Here is a 15,179-nt window from a genome sequence, read left to right on the forward strand (position 1 = left end):
CCTCAGACTGCGGAAGTCTCTTGGATGAGAGACGAAACGTTTCTAGATTTTTTTGCTTTGTTTTGTTTTTGTTTTTTTTGAATGTCCAGAGGACCAGATTGAACTTTTTTTGGATTTTTCTACCTGGATTATTGAGCATGCATCAGGATGTTATCAGCTTCTTTTTGTAGAGGAAAAACAACTTTTTACTTGAAGCGGGTTTCAACTGTGAATTTTGGAGCTTCGTCAAAATGGAAGTTTTTTTTTTTCCCGAGGTCGGCCTGTTAGCTTAGCTCATAGCTTAGCTTCTCAGCTTAGCTGCTTTTAATGATCCAAAAACACGATTTTAGATTGTTAAAATGGATTTTAAAGAGAAAGGGAGTGGTCAGTGAAGAGCACCGGACTTGAGCCTTTTGCCATCCAGCGTCTTCAGTAGAAACAGAGACACATGGAAACGATAAAGCCGATAAATGAAAATGAGTTTGATAATTTTAATTTATCATGCGATTAATTGATTTATTGTTTATTGTGACAGGCCTACATAAAAAAAATAAATAAAAAAAAAAAGAATGCTGCAAATACCAAAAGGATAAAACTGCCCTCAAAACAACTGCAAGTAAGAAACACTGCAAACTCACTCCACCAAACAGAAATGCACCAGACCATGAGGGGAACTCGACCATCAAGTCATATGGGACCAGACCCCATAAAGATATTATCGGGATGCCCAAAAGAAAGTTGGAGGAAAAAATAAGTTGTTTTTGATATTTGCCACATTTTTCTGTTGCTTTTGTTGTTTTGTGTTTGAGTGTATTGGAGTTTGCATCATTTATGTGTTTGCAACGTGTTTGCACCTGTAAACCACCATAATATCTGCTCTGCTGATGTCATCATGTGATCATGTCGTGAGCCAGCCATCAGTGTAATCGCAGCTTAAGGCCATGCACAAAACTCAGCAAAGATTTACCTCTGGAGGGGGCAACAACATGCTACAATACTTCTGTCCCATAAATGTTTTTTTTTAAAAAAGGAATATGAAACTTGGGAAATTACAAGTTGGCTAATGCAGAAGCTTAGGGACACAATTATGTTTGGATTTTACACCTCCCTAACAGCACGGTGGCAACTGGTGTGTTTTCTAAGCCATTAGCTGACTCGTGAACCAAGAAGGCTTCTGTTTGCAGGGTCCGCGGGGTGTGGGGAGGGACATGTGTCAGGTGGCTTGGACTCCTTACAAAACCATTTGCTGTTTTAGGATGTTTTATGTGTGTTGTTGTTGTTTTTTTCTGTTTTGTTTGTTACATTTTACAACCCGCAGGATAACAAAGTGCACTTGACTAACCTGTGAATGTTTTATTATCAGGCTGAAGACACCATGGGTACATCACTCTTGCAGACATAAACCTTTTAAAGAGACAAACATACCATATGAACGTATGCTTTTTTTTTTCATTTCAGTTACACTTATATAAAGTTTTATATTACCTTTTGTACACACAATACTGTCATACAAACAAACAACTTCACATATCATACACTTTAGGGTAGCTTTGGGGTGCCAGTTATAAATAGTGCACTAAAATTTCATTACTGTTAACCACGACAGCTGGTCTGGACAAAAAGGCACCACTGCGTCTCTATGACTTTGTCCTACAGTTTTATTTACATTCCTCTTTCTCCCATGACTCATGACTAAGCTAATCTAAAACGCAGAATGCCCAGCGCTGGCAGGCCGAGTCACGCAGAGTCCAGAGCCGTATACCTACAGGCCATTCAAACCAGGAGAGGCTCTGTGTGCTTTCTAACGAGAACAAAGTTCAAACTGAAAAAGATGTGCACGATAGATAAATGCACCGATAGCTGGCCAAGGGAACACCCCTGGCTTGTTTTTCCTCACACTTAACTATGTTAGCCAAAGTTTGTAGCCTGTTAAATTGATTCCATGAAGGCAAAAATCAAATCAAGGGAAATATGAGTGGGGTGTATGACCCAACAGGGTTGAAAAGGCTGTAATTGTATGATTATGTTAAGGGTATAAACCTCGTATTTTATCACAAAGTTGAGAAATCACCCGCACAGAGATTTATTTATTTACTTTCCTGTGATGGCAAGAGAGTTCACTCACTATCAGGACACAAATGAATTTTCACACACACCGAGATCCATAAGAATACACGTACACTAAAAACACAAAGCAGCAGGGAGGCGACCAACACAACGAAATAGCAATTACTACAGTGTCTGCAGCCTAGCAACCAGGCTACTGGATGTCATTGTCTCTCATCACATTTCTTAGTGCGAGTGTGCGTGTGTGTTTGCACGCGCCCTCCTGTGACAAAAATCCTTTATGGCGAGACCCTGAATTTCTCTGTGACAGGTTTGGATTAGTGCTGCAGTGGGAGAGGGTTCGGAAAGAAAGGAAGAAAAAATAAGAAGCTTTTGGCTGCTGGTTTTATTATGTTCAAAAACAAAATGTGTTGCTCCGAGGTTAATTACGTCCCGACTTTGATCATGCGATCTAAACCATATACAAGTGAACGTCTGAATTATTCTCTGGTTTCAGTGTATTGTTGCACCATGTTTCATTATGGGCTCTGCATGTCTGCTTGTCCTAAACGTATGTAGTCCTAATGAGGAAAGAGATTTTTTTATTTTTTATTTTTTTACAACAATCTGTTTCATTTTCAAGTGAACCATAATGTATCAGTAAAAAAAAAAAAAAAAAAAAAAAAAAAACCTCCTGTAGAATGTGATTTAGCCTGACTAATTGCTTTGAAACATTTAAGTATACATAGTCAAGGTACATTGTTGCAGTCTTTGATCTGTCCAATTAAAAATATGTAACTTATATGAATAAAATCAGAGTCTATAATATTGTTAATAATTTGTGCACACTATTTTCTTATTAAAGATAGATATTTATTTCTATTGTATTTTTTTTCCAGTGCCAATTTACAACAAATATCTCCTCAGGACATTGTACAAAATATTTGCATATGTTAAAAATGCCATTTAGTGAAAGTTAAGATATTCTGAAGCCATATCTACAAAATACTAATGTTTGGACATTTATAACTTCAGTTGAATAGACTTTGATCAGTTCAGGTCACCCTGCATTGAAATTTACCTGAAGTAAATTCCTTATAACCATGTAGAAAATATGTTTTAAAAAGCTTTTAAAATAATAAAGACCTATGAGTACATATGCCTGTCATGATAACACATTTTGCTGGGTGATTAATTGTCTCAAACATTATTGCAATACACCATTATATTGTCTGAAATCTGACAGTAGTAATTATTGTCAAATTTAAGAAGAAATGTAGGTTGATTTCTGTGTAGTACCTTTTTTACCACTTGATGTCAGTGTAAGACTGTTTGAACCGAAGGATGGATAGTGAGGGAGCGAGCAACGTGTCTCTTTAAGAAAAATGGGAGGGAGGCCTCTTGACGTGACATGGGCTGTCTCTTGTTTTTAGGTTCTCAAAATGGCGGACGCTCAAATGTCTTTTGCTCTTTAGCATAGCATTTGCCTTATACAACTTGTAATAAACAATCAGTAAACAAGTTATCAGCTTATTTTTGCAGAGAAAAACAACTTTTTAGACTAAGGCACAGTTTTCAACTGTAAATGTTGGAGCTTCAACAAGACGGAGTCTTTTTTTCCCCGAGGTCAGCCTGTTAGCTTAGCTCGTAGCTTAGCTTCTCAGCTTAGCTGCTTTTAGCGATCCAAAAATGTGATTTTGGACGGTTAAAACTGATTTTAAAGAGAAAGGGAGGTGTCAGTGAAGAGTACTGGAGTTGAGCCTTTTGTCATCCAGTGTCCAGTAGAAAGAAAGAAACACCAAGAAACGATAAAGCCGATAAATAAAAATGTGGTCAATAATTTTAATTTATCATGTGATGAATTGATTTATTGTTAATCACGACAGGCCAATGATTATACCCTTTAAATAACTTGATTTAACGCTTTGTTTCGTCACAAATCATTTACAATTCAACATCTCCTAAAATACAGATCATTTTACCAATTAATTTAAGTGTAATGCATGAAATATTTGCAAATGTAAGAATTTAATTATGTGTTTTGTTTATTTGGTTTGGAGTTCAGGTGACTAAATTTGCAGGAATTTCACCTAAAATTATAACTAATGACTGATAAAGTTACTCATGTAAGTGCGAGAGAATTTGAATGTGTGTGTCTTTAATTAACATTGTTCTCTGCTTTTAATATAATTCATGAGTCTGAGTCTGTAATCACACTCATGCAGAGATGCAGGTGTATATTCCAGTAAAGCTAACAGAAGCTAACAAAAAGCTTCTTCACAATCCCTTTCGATTTAGCAATTCAAACCAGCTGATGAAAGCAAACTACGGTAATTCAAACAGCATTTATTCATGAGCTGTGTCCTATGTGCCATTCAGGTAATATGCCAGTGCATTCACAAAAACAAACAAATAAACAAAAACAGAAAAGAGGAGTAGGAGGGACACCTGCACAATGTAATTTTAATTTGAATTGTTGTTTCATGTGCTTTAATATTCATCTTAGCTTTGTTCTCTGATTTTTTTTCTGTACTACAGGTGTGTTATTCCTTGTTGTTTCCATCCCTCTGTTTTAAAATCTATTTTCACTGGATGAACAGACACCTTTGATATTCTAACAGAAGCAAATGTGCAGCAGTTTCTCTCAGCATTTCACGCATCTGTGCTGTCTGAACCCTTTAAGGGTACATTTGTCGAATTGTGATGCGAAAACAAAGCCCTTCAACTTTCCTTTTATCAATTCCTAACTGTGTTTTAATTAGATTTATTATATTATGACAGTGACTTTTATTTATTTTATATTGCGTTATACCACTTGGGTTTCACATCTGTTTTCTTCCATCCATCGTCTTTACCCGCTTTTTCCATTTTGGGTCACAGGGTTCCCTCTGTTTTGCTATTTAACATTAGTATTATTATTATTATTATTATTATTATTATTATTATTATTATTATACCGGTATTAATAAAATTATTTAAAAAAAAGAAAATTAACCATCACAGTTACAGAGTAAAAAGTAACCTGTGACTTTTATTGTAGGAGTGAGTATTAATTAGTACAGTTCATGCTAAATAGTGAGCTTCAATGCAAGAACAGTGTCTTATATCTGTTTTTTATTTTATTTTAAATCCGCGACGTAGTGACCTTGTATTTTTTTTGTATTTATATATATATATATATATATTAAGGCTTTAGAAACCCTTCCCACACTCTTGCAATGTTCTAATCTCTTAAACCTACTCATTTTAACAACATACGTACAATATTGTATATGTAGTTACTAAATTTTACTCACCAGCTCTGCTGAACAGCAACATCTCTCGTTCTGGTTTGATTCAGTTCTGTCTGACTCGGTTCTGGTTCGACTCAGTTTCGTTTCTGCAGATGAACCCTGCACCGATGAAGCCTACAATCAGTCTTCTAAACATTTGAACTACTAATTTTAACAACATACGTATATGTAGCTACTAAGTTTTACTTACCATCCTGTCCCTGTTTGGAGGTCCTCGTCGGCTGGTAGGAAAGAGATGAAAAAAGTCCCAGCAGGCTCCATATGGATCGCCGGACTTCAGCGGCACGCATCCCGCTCGGAAGTCCTCATGGGCTGACTACGAGCTGTCGGTTCACCACTGAGTCTAGGGATCCAGTTTTGGTCCAGTTCCATGGGTTCCGTGCAGCTCTTTCCTTTGAGCATTCAATTTTTATTACTAAATTATTACAGTGACAATAAGCGCCAAACTTTTTTGGATCAGATCAAAACTTTCCCTGTAGTTTTTCAGCAAAAAGAAACTGAGCTTCTAAGTGGGGCCCTGTTGGCTTCTGGGTAATGTGGTCATTATGAGTAGGAATACAGTGGAGGTTTATTGAGAGAAAACTACAAAATGGCAATGCCTATCCGAAGTATTTTATTTTTTCGTTAACTTTTTACTATACTGTATCCAGTACTGTCCCAATCACGTGAGTAAAATAAAAGTTGACAATCATGTGTCCTGTACATTAACAAAAAAGTGTGCTGACAATCCACAAAATAGCAAGTCTGTGAAAGTCAAACCACAAAGTAGCGAGGGACTACTGTATTTAAAATACACAGTGATTACTTTATAATGGTTCCCTTATTACACCAGGTTTGTTTTCTGTTTCTTTTATAAACATCATCCATCCATCCATTATCTTTTACCCGCCTCTTCCTTTTTGGGTCACGGGGGTCGCCGGTGCCTATGTCCAGCCATCACTGTGCGAGGGGCGGGGTACACCCTGGACGGGTCGCAAGTTCCATCACAGCGCCTAAACAACATCATTATTTTAAAATAAAAATAAAAAAATCCTCTGTCATAAAATATAAAAATAAAGAACTAAGAACTTTTCTTTGAGATAGCTCAGCAGTTCTTTGGCAGCACTTTTGCAGCAGGAAATGAGCAGATTTAAAGGAGTAAACACCTTTGAGTTCAAATAATCCAAAACAAACAAGGCTAGCATGAGCTCACATCTGTGCTCATTCTTCCTCCTCCAGGTTTCCTTGACCCAACTGAAGCCCATCATTATTTTAACCACCACCCCACTCCGACACGCACACATAGACACACAACCACACACACCAATGTGTCTTTTAAGATGTTGTCTTTGAGCCAAGTTCATAATAAGCAGCTTGATTGATTACAGCTAATTCTACAAACCCCTGCAGGATCTGTGTATGTGAGTGTGTTGCTTCGTCCTGACACTAATTGTGCGCTGTGACATGTTTGTGTGCGACATTTTATTTTGCGTGACTTTGACTGAAGCTCTCAGATGAGGAGCCAATTGATTGAGATGGCCTCAATTAGTCTCTGTGATTAACTTAGTGCGATTGGATACCGTCCCCAGTATCCATTATTATCCATTATTGACAGGCTAATTAGTTGCTGCAGTGACCGTTTAAACACAGCTGATTGTGTGCGACAGTCAAATGACCCCACAGCAGCCAATTAAGGAAACCTTTAACATGTGGATGTGAGCCTGCAAGGCTGTTTTTGAAAACATTTATCTTGAAAGTGGTGTTTTCAGAAAGTTTTACAAACAGCCAGAACAAACATAGATTCTGCAACACGACTGCAAATGTTAGTTGCAGTGATTGTGATGGATATTTACTGAGCAAGTTTAACAAAGCTGATCTTTTCCAGGCTTTGACCAGAAAACATTGTGAAGACCTTAAATTAATGATGCAAAATGAAACTAGAAGTATTGCTAACATAATGGTTAAAGCATGAAATTGTAAATTATATCAGGAACAAGTGCTCAAGGGATTTTAGGTTGTATAAAGATAAAGCAATGGTTCCCAACTCTGCTCCTTGAGGAACACCATCCTGGATGTTTGTTGTTTCTCTGCTCCAACACACCTGAACCAGTGGTTTAATTACTGCCTTAAGTTTGGCAGAAGCCTGTTAATAACCCTTTCATTCAAATCAGATGCGCTGGTGCAGAGGAAAAACAAAAACATGCAGGATGGTGTTCCTCAGGGACAAGGATTGGGAACCACTGGATTGTATTTATTTTTCTTTTTTTTTTATTTCTTTTTTAAAATGGATTATTTGTTGCCTTTCCTCACTTTCCTCACTCCTCACTTTTCTCACTTTGACTGGTATGTGCTGCTGATTATCCATGCGGCTGATCTCATGCTGCTGATCATTTCATGCTGCTGCATTCATTCGTACTCATCTGCTCACACAGACTCTTGTTTGTGCTGCTGCTGTTCGGCGTATTGGTTTGCACTATTAGTGTTTAGCATATTTCTTAGTTTATATCTTAGATCCTTATTACTGTTTCTTTGTAAAATTTATATTTTTGTTATTGTTGGATGTATCTGGGACCCTGTGTACACAATGTCGTTCCACCTCCTGTACCACATGTTATGAAACGACAATAAAACCTACTTGAACTTGCACTTTAGTTTAATGTTTAGGTTTAAGTAGAAGGTTTCATCTTGCTTCTCTCAGAACAGCTTGTTCACTTTTAATTGTCTCGTTTTTTTCTCTTTGTCTACTTAGGGCTTAACTTGTTTGTTTTTTTTACTCCACACCATTTGTAACCAAAAGCTCAATTTGTTCTCAACAGAACCTTCTTCTTTCCTCTGTCTCAGTTTTATTTTTTGGGTTTTTTTTTTGCTTTGATATGTTTTAAAATATATATTTTGACAACACTTCTGAAGGCAAGGCAACTATTCAAGGATTCAAGGTTCTTTATTTGGCATACACACCACATGAGGTACTTGTGGTGGATTGAAATTGTGTACACAGGGTCCCAGTTACATCCAACAAAAGTATTAAAATGTAAAAGAAAAACAGTAATAAGATCTATAATATGAACTAAGAAAAACGTTGACTAAAAATACACTAAGCACTAGTAGCATAAAACAAAAACTATATGCTGAACAGCAGCACGAACATGAGTCTGTGTGAGCAGGTGAGTACGAATGAACACAACAACTTGAAACAAATCAGCAGCATGATGTGATTTTTTTTTTTTTTTTTTTTTTTAGATATTCATGAGTCTAACAGCCTCAGGGTAGATGCTGTTCCTCAGTCTAGTGGTTCTACACTTAATGCTCTTTAACCTTAAAGAGTGGGGCAAAAAGTGTGTGTGCTGGGTGAGTGTGGTCCTTCATGATGCAGGTGGCTCTCTTCCTGCATCTAGAGGTGTAGATGTCTGTTATGGTGGGGAGGCTGATTCCAACAGACTTCTGTGCAGCATTCCTTATTGCACGTTTCTCTAAATGAACTCTCCAAACAATTTAGATTAAATAGAATATCAATTAATTTGTTAAAAATATTTTTTTTCAGAAAAAAACACAAAATACATAGATTTTTATAAGAATATTCAGGAAAAAATAAAACAAACTAAAAAAGACCTAAAAACACAATTTCAATAGCAAGTTAGTTCCTCAAAAAAGGACATTTAGCTGAAAGAAGTTTGTTTCGTAAAAGACATTAAACTATAAAATGTAAAAGCTTTCAGTTACAGAGTAAACTTAAAGAATGCAACTTGGTGATTAGACTTTTTTCACCCTTGCATCTCCCTCCTCATTAAAACTTAATGCATTTGTTATTAAACATTAAAGTCTAGCCCAAGAAAATGCAGACATCCAAAGCTAAATAAATTGGAAACGTATCTAATAAAACAAACCAGAGACACGAGTTAATTTGAACTGAGAAGCCGATGCAGTTTTAATGAGAAATTTGATCAAGAATGTAATATGCAATAAAGCAATGCTTAATTAGCCATAGCTGCTTTGTATTTGATTAATGTAAAGCCTGTTGCTAGGATTTAACGTTATTTAATTTTTTGACTGTCTTAAACTCAGCGTAATTATGTGCTGCAATGAACTGTTTCTTTTTGTTGTAGTTCTCCCCAGGGAGCCTGTGATCACCTGTCGGTCCAACACCTACCCTAAAGGTTTCTACTGCAACTGGCACCTACAGCATCCAACGTACATCCCCACAGCCTTTGAAGTGGACATACAGTAAGTCTGCGTAAAATATATCCGAGTGAAACGTGTGGATTTACGCATGATTTCCATGCTTATGTTGATGTTAACTTTGTTGTTTGATCTACAGTATTCCCTGTTGCTTACTTCACATCAGTGTAAGAATGAGAAAAGGCAAGCTCCCAAGCATTGACAGTATAACTTTTAACTAAAATAACATATAAAACAATCACTCTGAGATGTTTATAAGAAGTGTTTTGCTCTGTTTAGACCAGCTTAAACAGTGCAGCAGATGCTGAAAAAGCATGTTTACTTTAAACAATCACAGAGCTTCCCTGTTTACACAGCAGCATCTGGATGCTGCGCTCATTAATATTATAACACCAATATTATAGTTTAAATAATAATTAGGCCAACGGAGACTGGAAGATAATGACAATAACAGTAAACTGTATAGTCCGTGGAACTCAAGGAGCAGACTGGCATGGAACCACAAGGGATGCCTTTTTAAATATTTTACACACCATCGGCTTCTCATTGTTCAGAGCAGCTCCTTTGTAATCTAAAACAGGACTTTAACTGTCACTCGTAACTCCCAATTCTAGTTTCTGGCATCTGGCTTTTATCTGTGATAAATTAAGTGTTCCATTAAGAGTCATTATTGACCCGCTAATCTTGAATGAATTTAGATTTGCTGACTTCAAACGGGCAAACTGCATCTGTACTTTAAGCTGTGGTTAAACATAAAGGCAAATGAAACATAAATTGTAAAACAGGAAAATGTAAATACAAAATTGAATGTACCGTATTTTACGCCGTAAACGTTGCACCGCCCTATTAGTCGCATCAGTCCAAATATGTCTAATAAAATGGAACAATCCATAAATATGTTGCTTCGCCTCATACGTCGCATCTATTATGCGTCAGGGCTGATGTGTCGCGTTAGTTACGCGTCGCCGCTGACAACCCAGAATGTGGGCCGGTGTTGTGCCAAAAATCGATTGACTGCCAAATGGCGGCAGGGAGAGCGTGCACGGGAGGACTTTAACAAGAATTTAACAAGATTAATACTTAAAAACAATTATTGCTTTGCTTGAAAGTATAATAAAGGTGTGTCTCAGTCTAACTTTTACTTAATAAATGCACTTTGACGGTCAAGTCAGCTGCATTTTTCAAAAGCCGATAATGTAGAAACATGAACGCGCAGAGGGTGACTCGCTGTTCATTTCTTCAAAACTAAACAAGATAACCTCCTAAAAACAATTATTTGTTAATTGTTTTGGGGATTTTTCTACCTGGATTATTGAGCATGCATCAGGATAATTATTTGTTAGTTTGATTTTATAGAAAAGACGTGTCTCAGTTGAACTTTTACTTAATAATGCACTTCAGGGGTCAAATTAGCTGCATTTCACCGGGACGGTGCATCAAAATTAAGCTGATTTGACGGTTGCACCAGGCAGACGACGGTGGTAGGCTATGGCAATCCGACTGTCATTAATAGTCACTTTTACCTATGATATACATGATACAATGGCATGCCATGCTGCTCGACTGCCATCTAGCGGCTGAAAATGGTAGTGTTCAATAATTTCAGTCAGAATGAATGAAAACGGTAATTTCTCAGACAAAAAAATTGGTTTATAAATATGAGAAAAAATCCATAAATATGTTGTTTCATCATATAAGTTGCAGTGCATGTACATTATGCAAAAAAAATGGGACTTATAGGGCGAAAAATATGGTAATTCAGCATTGAAACCAACAAAACCATGTCTGTCAAGGGTAAAATCCAATATCATGGACTACCATGCTTTAATTCAAAATCTCAAATGATAGAAGTTAAAATATTTAACTACTAAATATTCAAGATAGCACTTTGTAATCTAAGTCTGTCTTTTTTTATGTGTGCATAAATGGACACAATTGCCATACAGTGGTCCCTCGTTTATTGCTGGGGATCCGTACCCTGAAGCCCCACGATAAGTGAAAAACTGTGAAGTAGGAATATAGCACACATTTTTAAATTAGTAGTTTAATAAAGGTGTTTTAAACCCTTCCCACACTCTTTCAATATTTTACAAATTGTTCTTAACTCTGAAAGCTCTAAAAAGAGCACAGAATGTTTTGATTTCAGCTCTCTGCCTCCTCTCTCCTGCACTTTGGCCACGCCCACTTCTCCCCTCTGCAGGAGATCAGCTGATCTCCGTGCAGTGCGGACATCAGCTGCAGAAGGAAGATTCTCACACAGCTGTGGGTTGCACACGGGTGCTAAATCATTTAAAATAATGAATTTTAAATGTAAAAAATCCATGACGATCATGTGGCTCACCCATCAATCATCCATTGTGTGTCGTGTTCAGTTACTTTGAAAAATCGCGATAGAGCGAGTCCGCAAAAAATAAGCCGCGAAGTAGCGAGGGACTACTGTACGTCCTTTTACTCTGTAGTTTTCTAGCCTGCACGAGGCAACAGTGAAGGGAAGGGGTGAAATTATTTGGAATTTAGTCAAAATTCTAAACCTATCAAATCAATGTCCTGGTTTTGATGGGTATAATGAGGCAAAGCTGCTTCAGTTCTCCCTGCTATTTATCTAGAGTCACACTCCGAATCATCTGAAACCTTGTTCAAACAGGAAACTCACTACAAGCTTCTTAATCCTGTTCTCCTAGTGTCTACTCTTTTTTTTTTTTCCTTTACCTTTTCCTGTCTGCCCCCTCTTAGCTTATATTTTATTTATCTCTTTAGGCATAACCAGCGCTCACTGGCAGTGCAGAAAGATCCGGTCCACAAGAATCGATGTCATGTACGATTTCCAGAGGTCTTCTCGTCCTACCCCTACATAGTTAATGTGACGGCAATAAATGCCTTGGGGAAAACATCTAACACTTACAGCTTTGAAGAGTCCAATATAGGTAAGACGGACGTGTCATTGTATTTTAATTTTACTGCCATTTTACTTCCCTGCGCATTTTGTTTGTCTTGTCTGTTAAAAGTGCACAAAATGATTCACGACACCAGCTAATGCTTGTTGGGGATAATTGTCGCTTACGTTTCCTCGTGGCATTTGGTTTCAAATTTAAAAAAGAAAATGTTTCAGAAATAGTTTCTTCAATCTGCAAAACATTAAAGTGTTTTATCAAAGTTTATTCACAGCTCAGTTCAAGGGGAAAGCAGATTTCTTTGTGTCAAAGAGACTGACGGGTTTTTGGCTGAGGAACAAAAAGGACTAAAAGGCAGAGTGTCAAAGCAACTCTTTGAAGATGCCAACACTTGAGATAATGCATTTGTTTAACCACAGATAACGGATGGCCTTCCCTTCTGGTTCCCTTTGGAGCTTTGCTACACACACAGCAATGCTTGTTGCAATGGAAGCAAAGGAAATTGAAGCTGTGATTGCCAAATAAATGTCACTAAATATTTCTTGTTGTTAGCAAGAAACCAACTGCTCGGGCACTCTTTTTTTTTAACCAAAATAACCAAATAATAACAGCAAAGTTTATGCTCAATAATCCAGGTAGAAATCCAACATTGTTCAGTCAGGTCACCTGAACGTTTTTTTGTTGTTGTTGTTTTTTTGGCTTAGACATTTCGTCTTTCATCCAAAGGACTTCTTCAATCAGAGAAGCCACCAAACAAACTGATTCTCACAAACAGAAAACTCCATAGTGGGGAAAAAAAAAAAAAAAAACAGTTTGCTGGTGCTAAGATGGCCTCTGGGGTCCGCCCTCACCCCCGTCAACTCCTCTGAGACAGTCAGGCCAAAGTGGTTCAAAGCACCAAAGTTCACAGACTTTAGAAACTTTGGTTTTCTCTATGGCGTATGCTTTTTGTAGGAACCAGTTTGTTTTGCTGGCTCCTCAGATTAAACAAGTCCTTTGGATGAAGGATGAAACGTCTCATAAAAAAAAGAAAAGAAACCGTTCAGATGACCTGACTGAACATTGTTGGATTTTTACCTGGATTATTGAGCATGAACGTTGGTGTTTTGAACCACTTTGGCATGACTGTCTCAAAGGAGTTGACAGGGGAAAGGGTGGGCACTGGAGGCCATTTTAGCACCAGCAAACCATTTTTTTTCCCACTATGGAGTATATTGTGTGTGGGAATCTGCTTGTTTGGTGTCTCCTCAGACTGAAGAAGTCCTTTGGATGGAGGATGAAATGTCTCAGCAAAAAAAAAAAAAAAAAAAAAAAGAAATGGTCAAGATGACCTGACTGAACATTGTTGTACCAACTAATAAATTCATAAACATTTTTGTACAGCAATTCCTATTAAACTCGTTATTGACAGGTTTGTAACTCCTCCATATCCTTTCTTTTTTTTTTTTTTTCCACCACATCCTCTAAACCAAAAAAAACAGCTGCTAAACAAGCACATTTTTTGTCATTCTAATAAAAAATCCAAATATAAAAGTTAGGTCTTCCTTTGGCCTATTGTGTAAGCCCCTTTTTTTGAAGAAGAAAAGCTGTTTTGATGGTAATATATTTGTTCAGAAGGCCACACAATAACAGGAATTATGGGATTCATCAGCAACTCTGACCGAAAAGGCATCGAAGAGAAGAAATTCATTTTAAGGGAGGAATGTGGAGAAGTCTGACAGATAAGAGAAGTGCTGGAAGCACTCCTCAGCTCTGTTGCTTTGATTTTAGAGCAATATTGGTTTGCATGACACATTCACCAACAGGGCTGTGAGCGTTCTGTGGGGAGTGTCGGCTGGAGGGGGGGAGGTAGTGTGGAGGTGGTTTTAAAAGACTGAGAGAGAGAGAAATTGTGTGTGTGTATGTGTGTGTGTGTGGGTGCTTATGTGTTTTCAAAAGTAACCAAATGAGGCAGTGACATGCTCTGCCAACCCCCGGACACAGGACTCATGAAAATGCTAATGGTAGCCGGATTAGCGCCTTGGCTGAGGAAATATCCCTTTTAGAGATATCAAAATACCCCACCGCTCCTTTCGTTGGATTTGCTGTTGCTCTCTTTCTTGTGTGCACTTCTTGTAACTTTGCAATCGCCCCTTTTTTTTTATTTTTATTGTTCCTTTGTTTTTTCTGCAGCTTTGTGTTCACCCTTTCATTATGAGCCAAATACTGTAGATCCTAATGAGATGGAAATCTCTTTAAGTGGTGATTTTATGGGTCTTGTGAACACTAGACTACTTTTCTTTTTCAAATAATCTAAAAACATCATCGGTTTGTCACGTAACGGGATAATTCCGAGCTTTTCAATTTATTTTCTATGGAAAGGGCATGACTGTGGTACCTGTTGTAGACCACGTTTTAAACAACATCAGAAAAAAAAAAAGTTTAATTCAAACTTGATTGATGAACTGACAACTAGTCTTGGCATGGACAAGAGAAAAAAGGCGATATTTTGCCACCTTGAAACAACTGCTATTTCAAGAATGTCATTGTGGTTACATAACTTTAGGTTGGCTAATAACAAAAAGCTCTTTATTTATAAGCAAAAAAACACATTTCAGCAGAAGCTGGCTGGGGCATTTCTGGTGTAGACAGGAGGACCTCCTGCATAATTATAATAATTTTGCCACTCTAACCATGTAAATTGTAAATAATGTCAAACTAAACTGTTTAAAACACTAACCAAAATATGTAAAATATTATTTGATCATAACATTTCTACAAAATCCTAATGAAAGATTTTGACTATTGTTTTAGGTCACAGGAGTAGATAAGTATA

The 15,179-nt window shown here is 37.2% G+C and overlaps 1 protein-coding gene across 1 annotated transcript in view; it reads left to right on the forward strand.

The window, feature by feature from the left end:
• The window catches only part of cntfr (ciliary neurotrophic factor receptor), a 168,529-nt gene that overhangs the window by 114,848 nt on the left and 38,502 nt on the right, over positions 1–15,179 (forward strand). Inside the window, exons 3-4 of the mRNA XM_037692305.1 lie at positions 9,401–9,518; positions 12,231–12,397. Of these exons, the coding sequence (XP_037548233.1) occupies positions 9,401–9,518; positions 12,231–12,397 (285 nt within the window). The remainder of the gene's footprint in view (positions 1–9,400; positions 9,519–12,230; positions 12,398–15,179) is intronic.

Source organism: Nematolebias whitei, chromosome 18 (assembly GCF_014905685.2).
Source record: "Nematolebias whitei isolate Nwh7 chromosome 18, NemWhi1, whole genome shotgun sequence".
Lineage (NCBI taxonomy): Eukaryota > Metazoa > Chordata > Actinopteri > Cyprinodontiformes > Rivulidae > Nematolebias > Nematolebias whitei.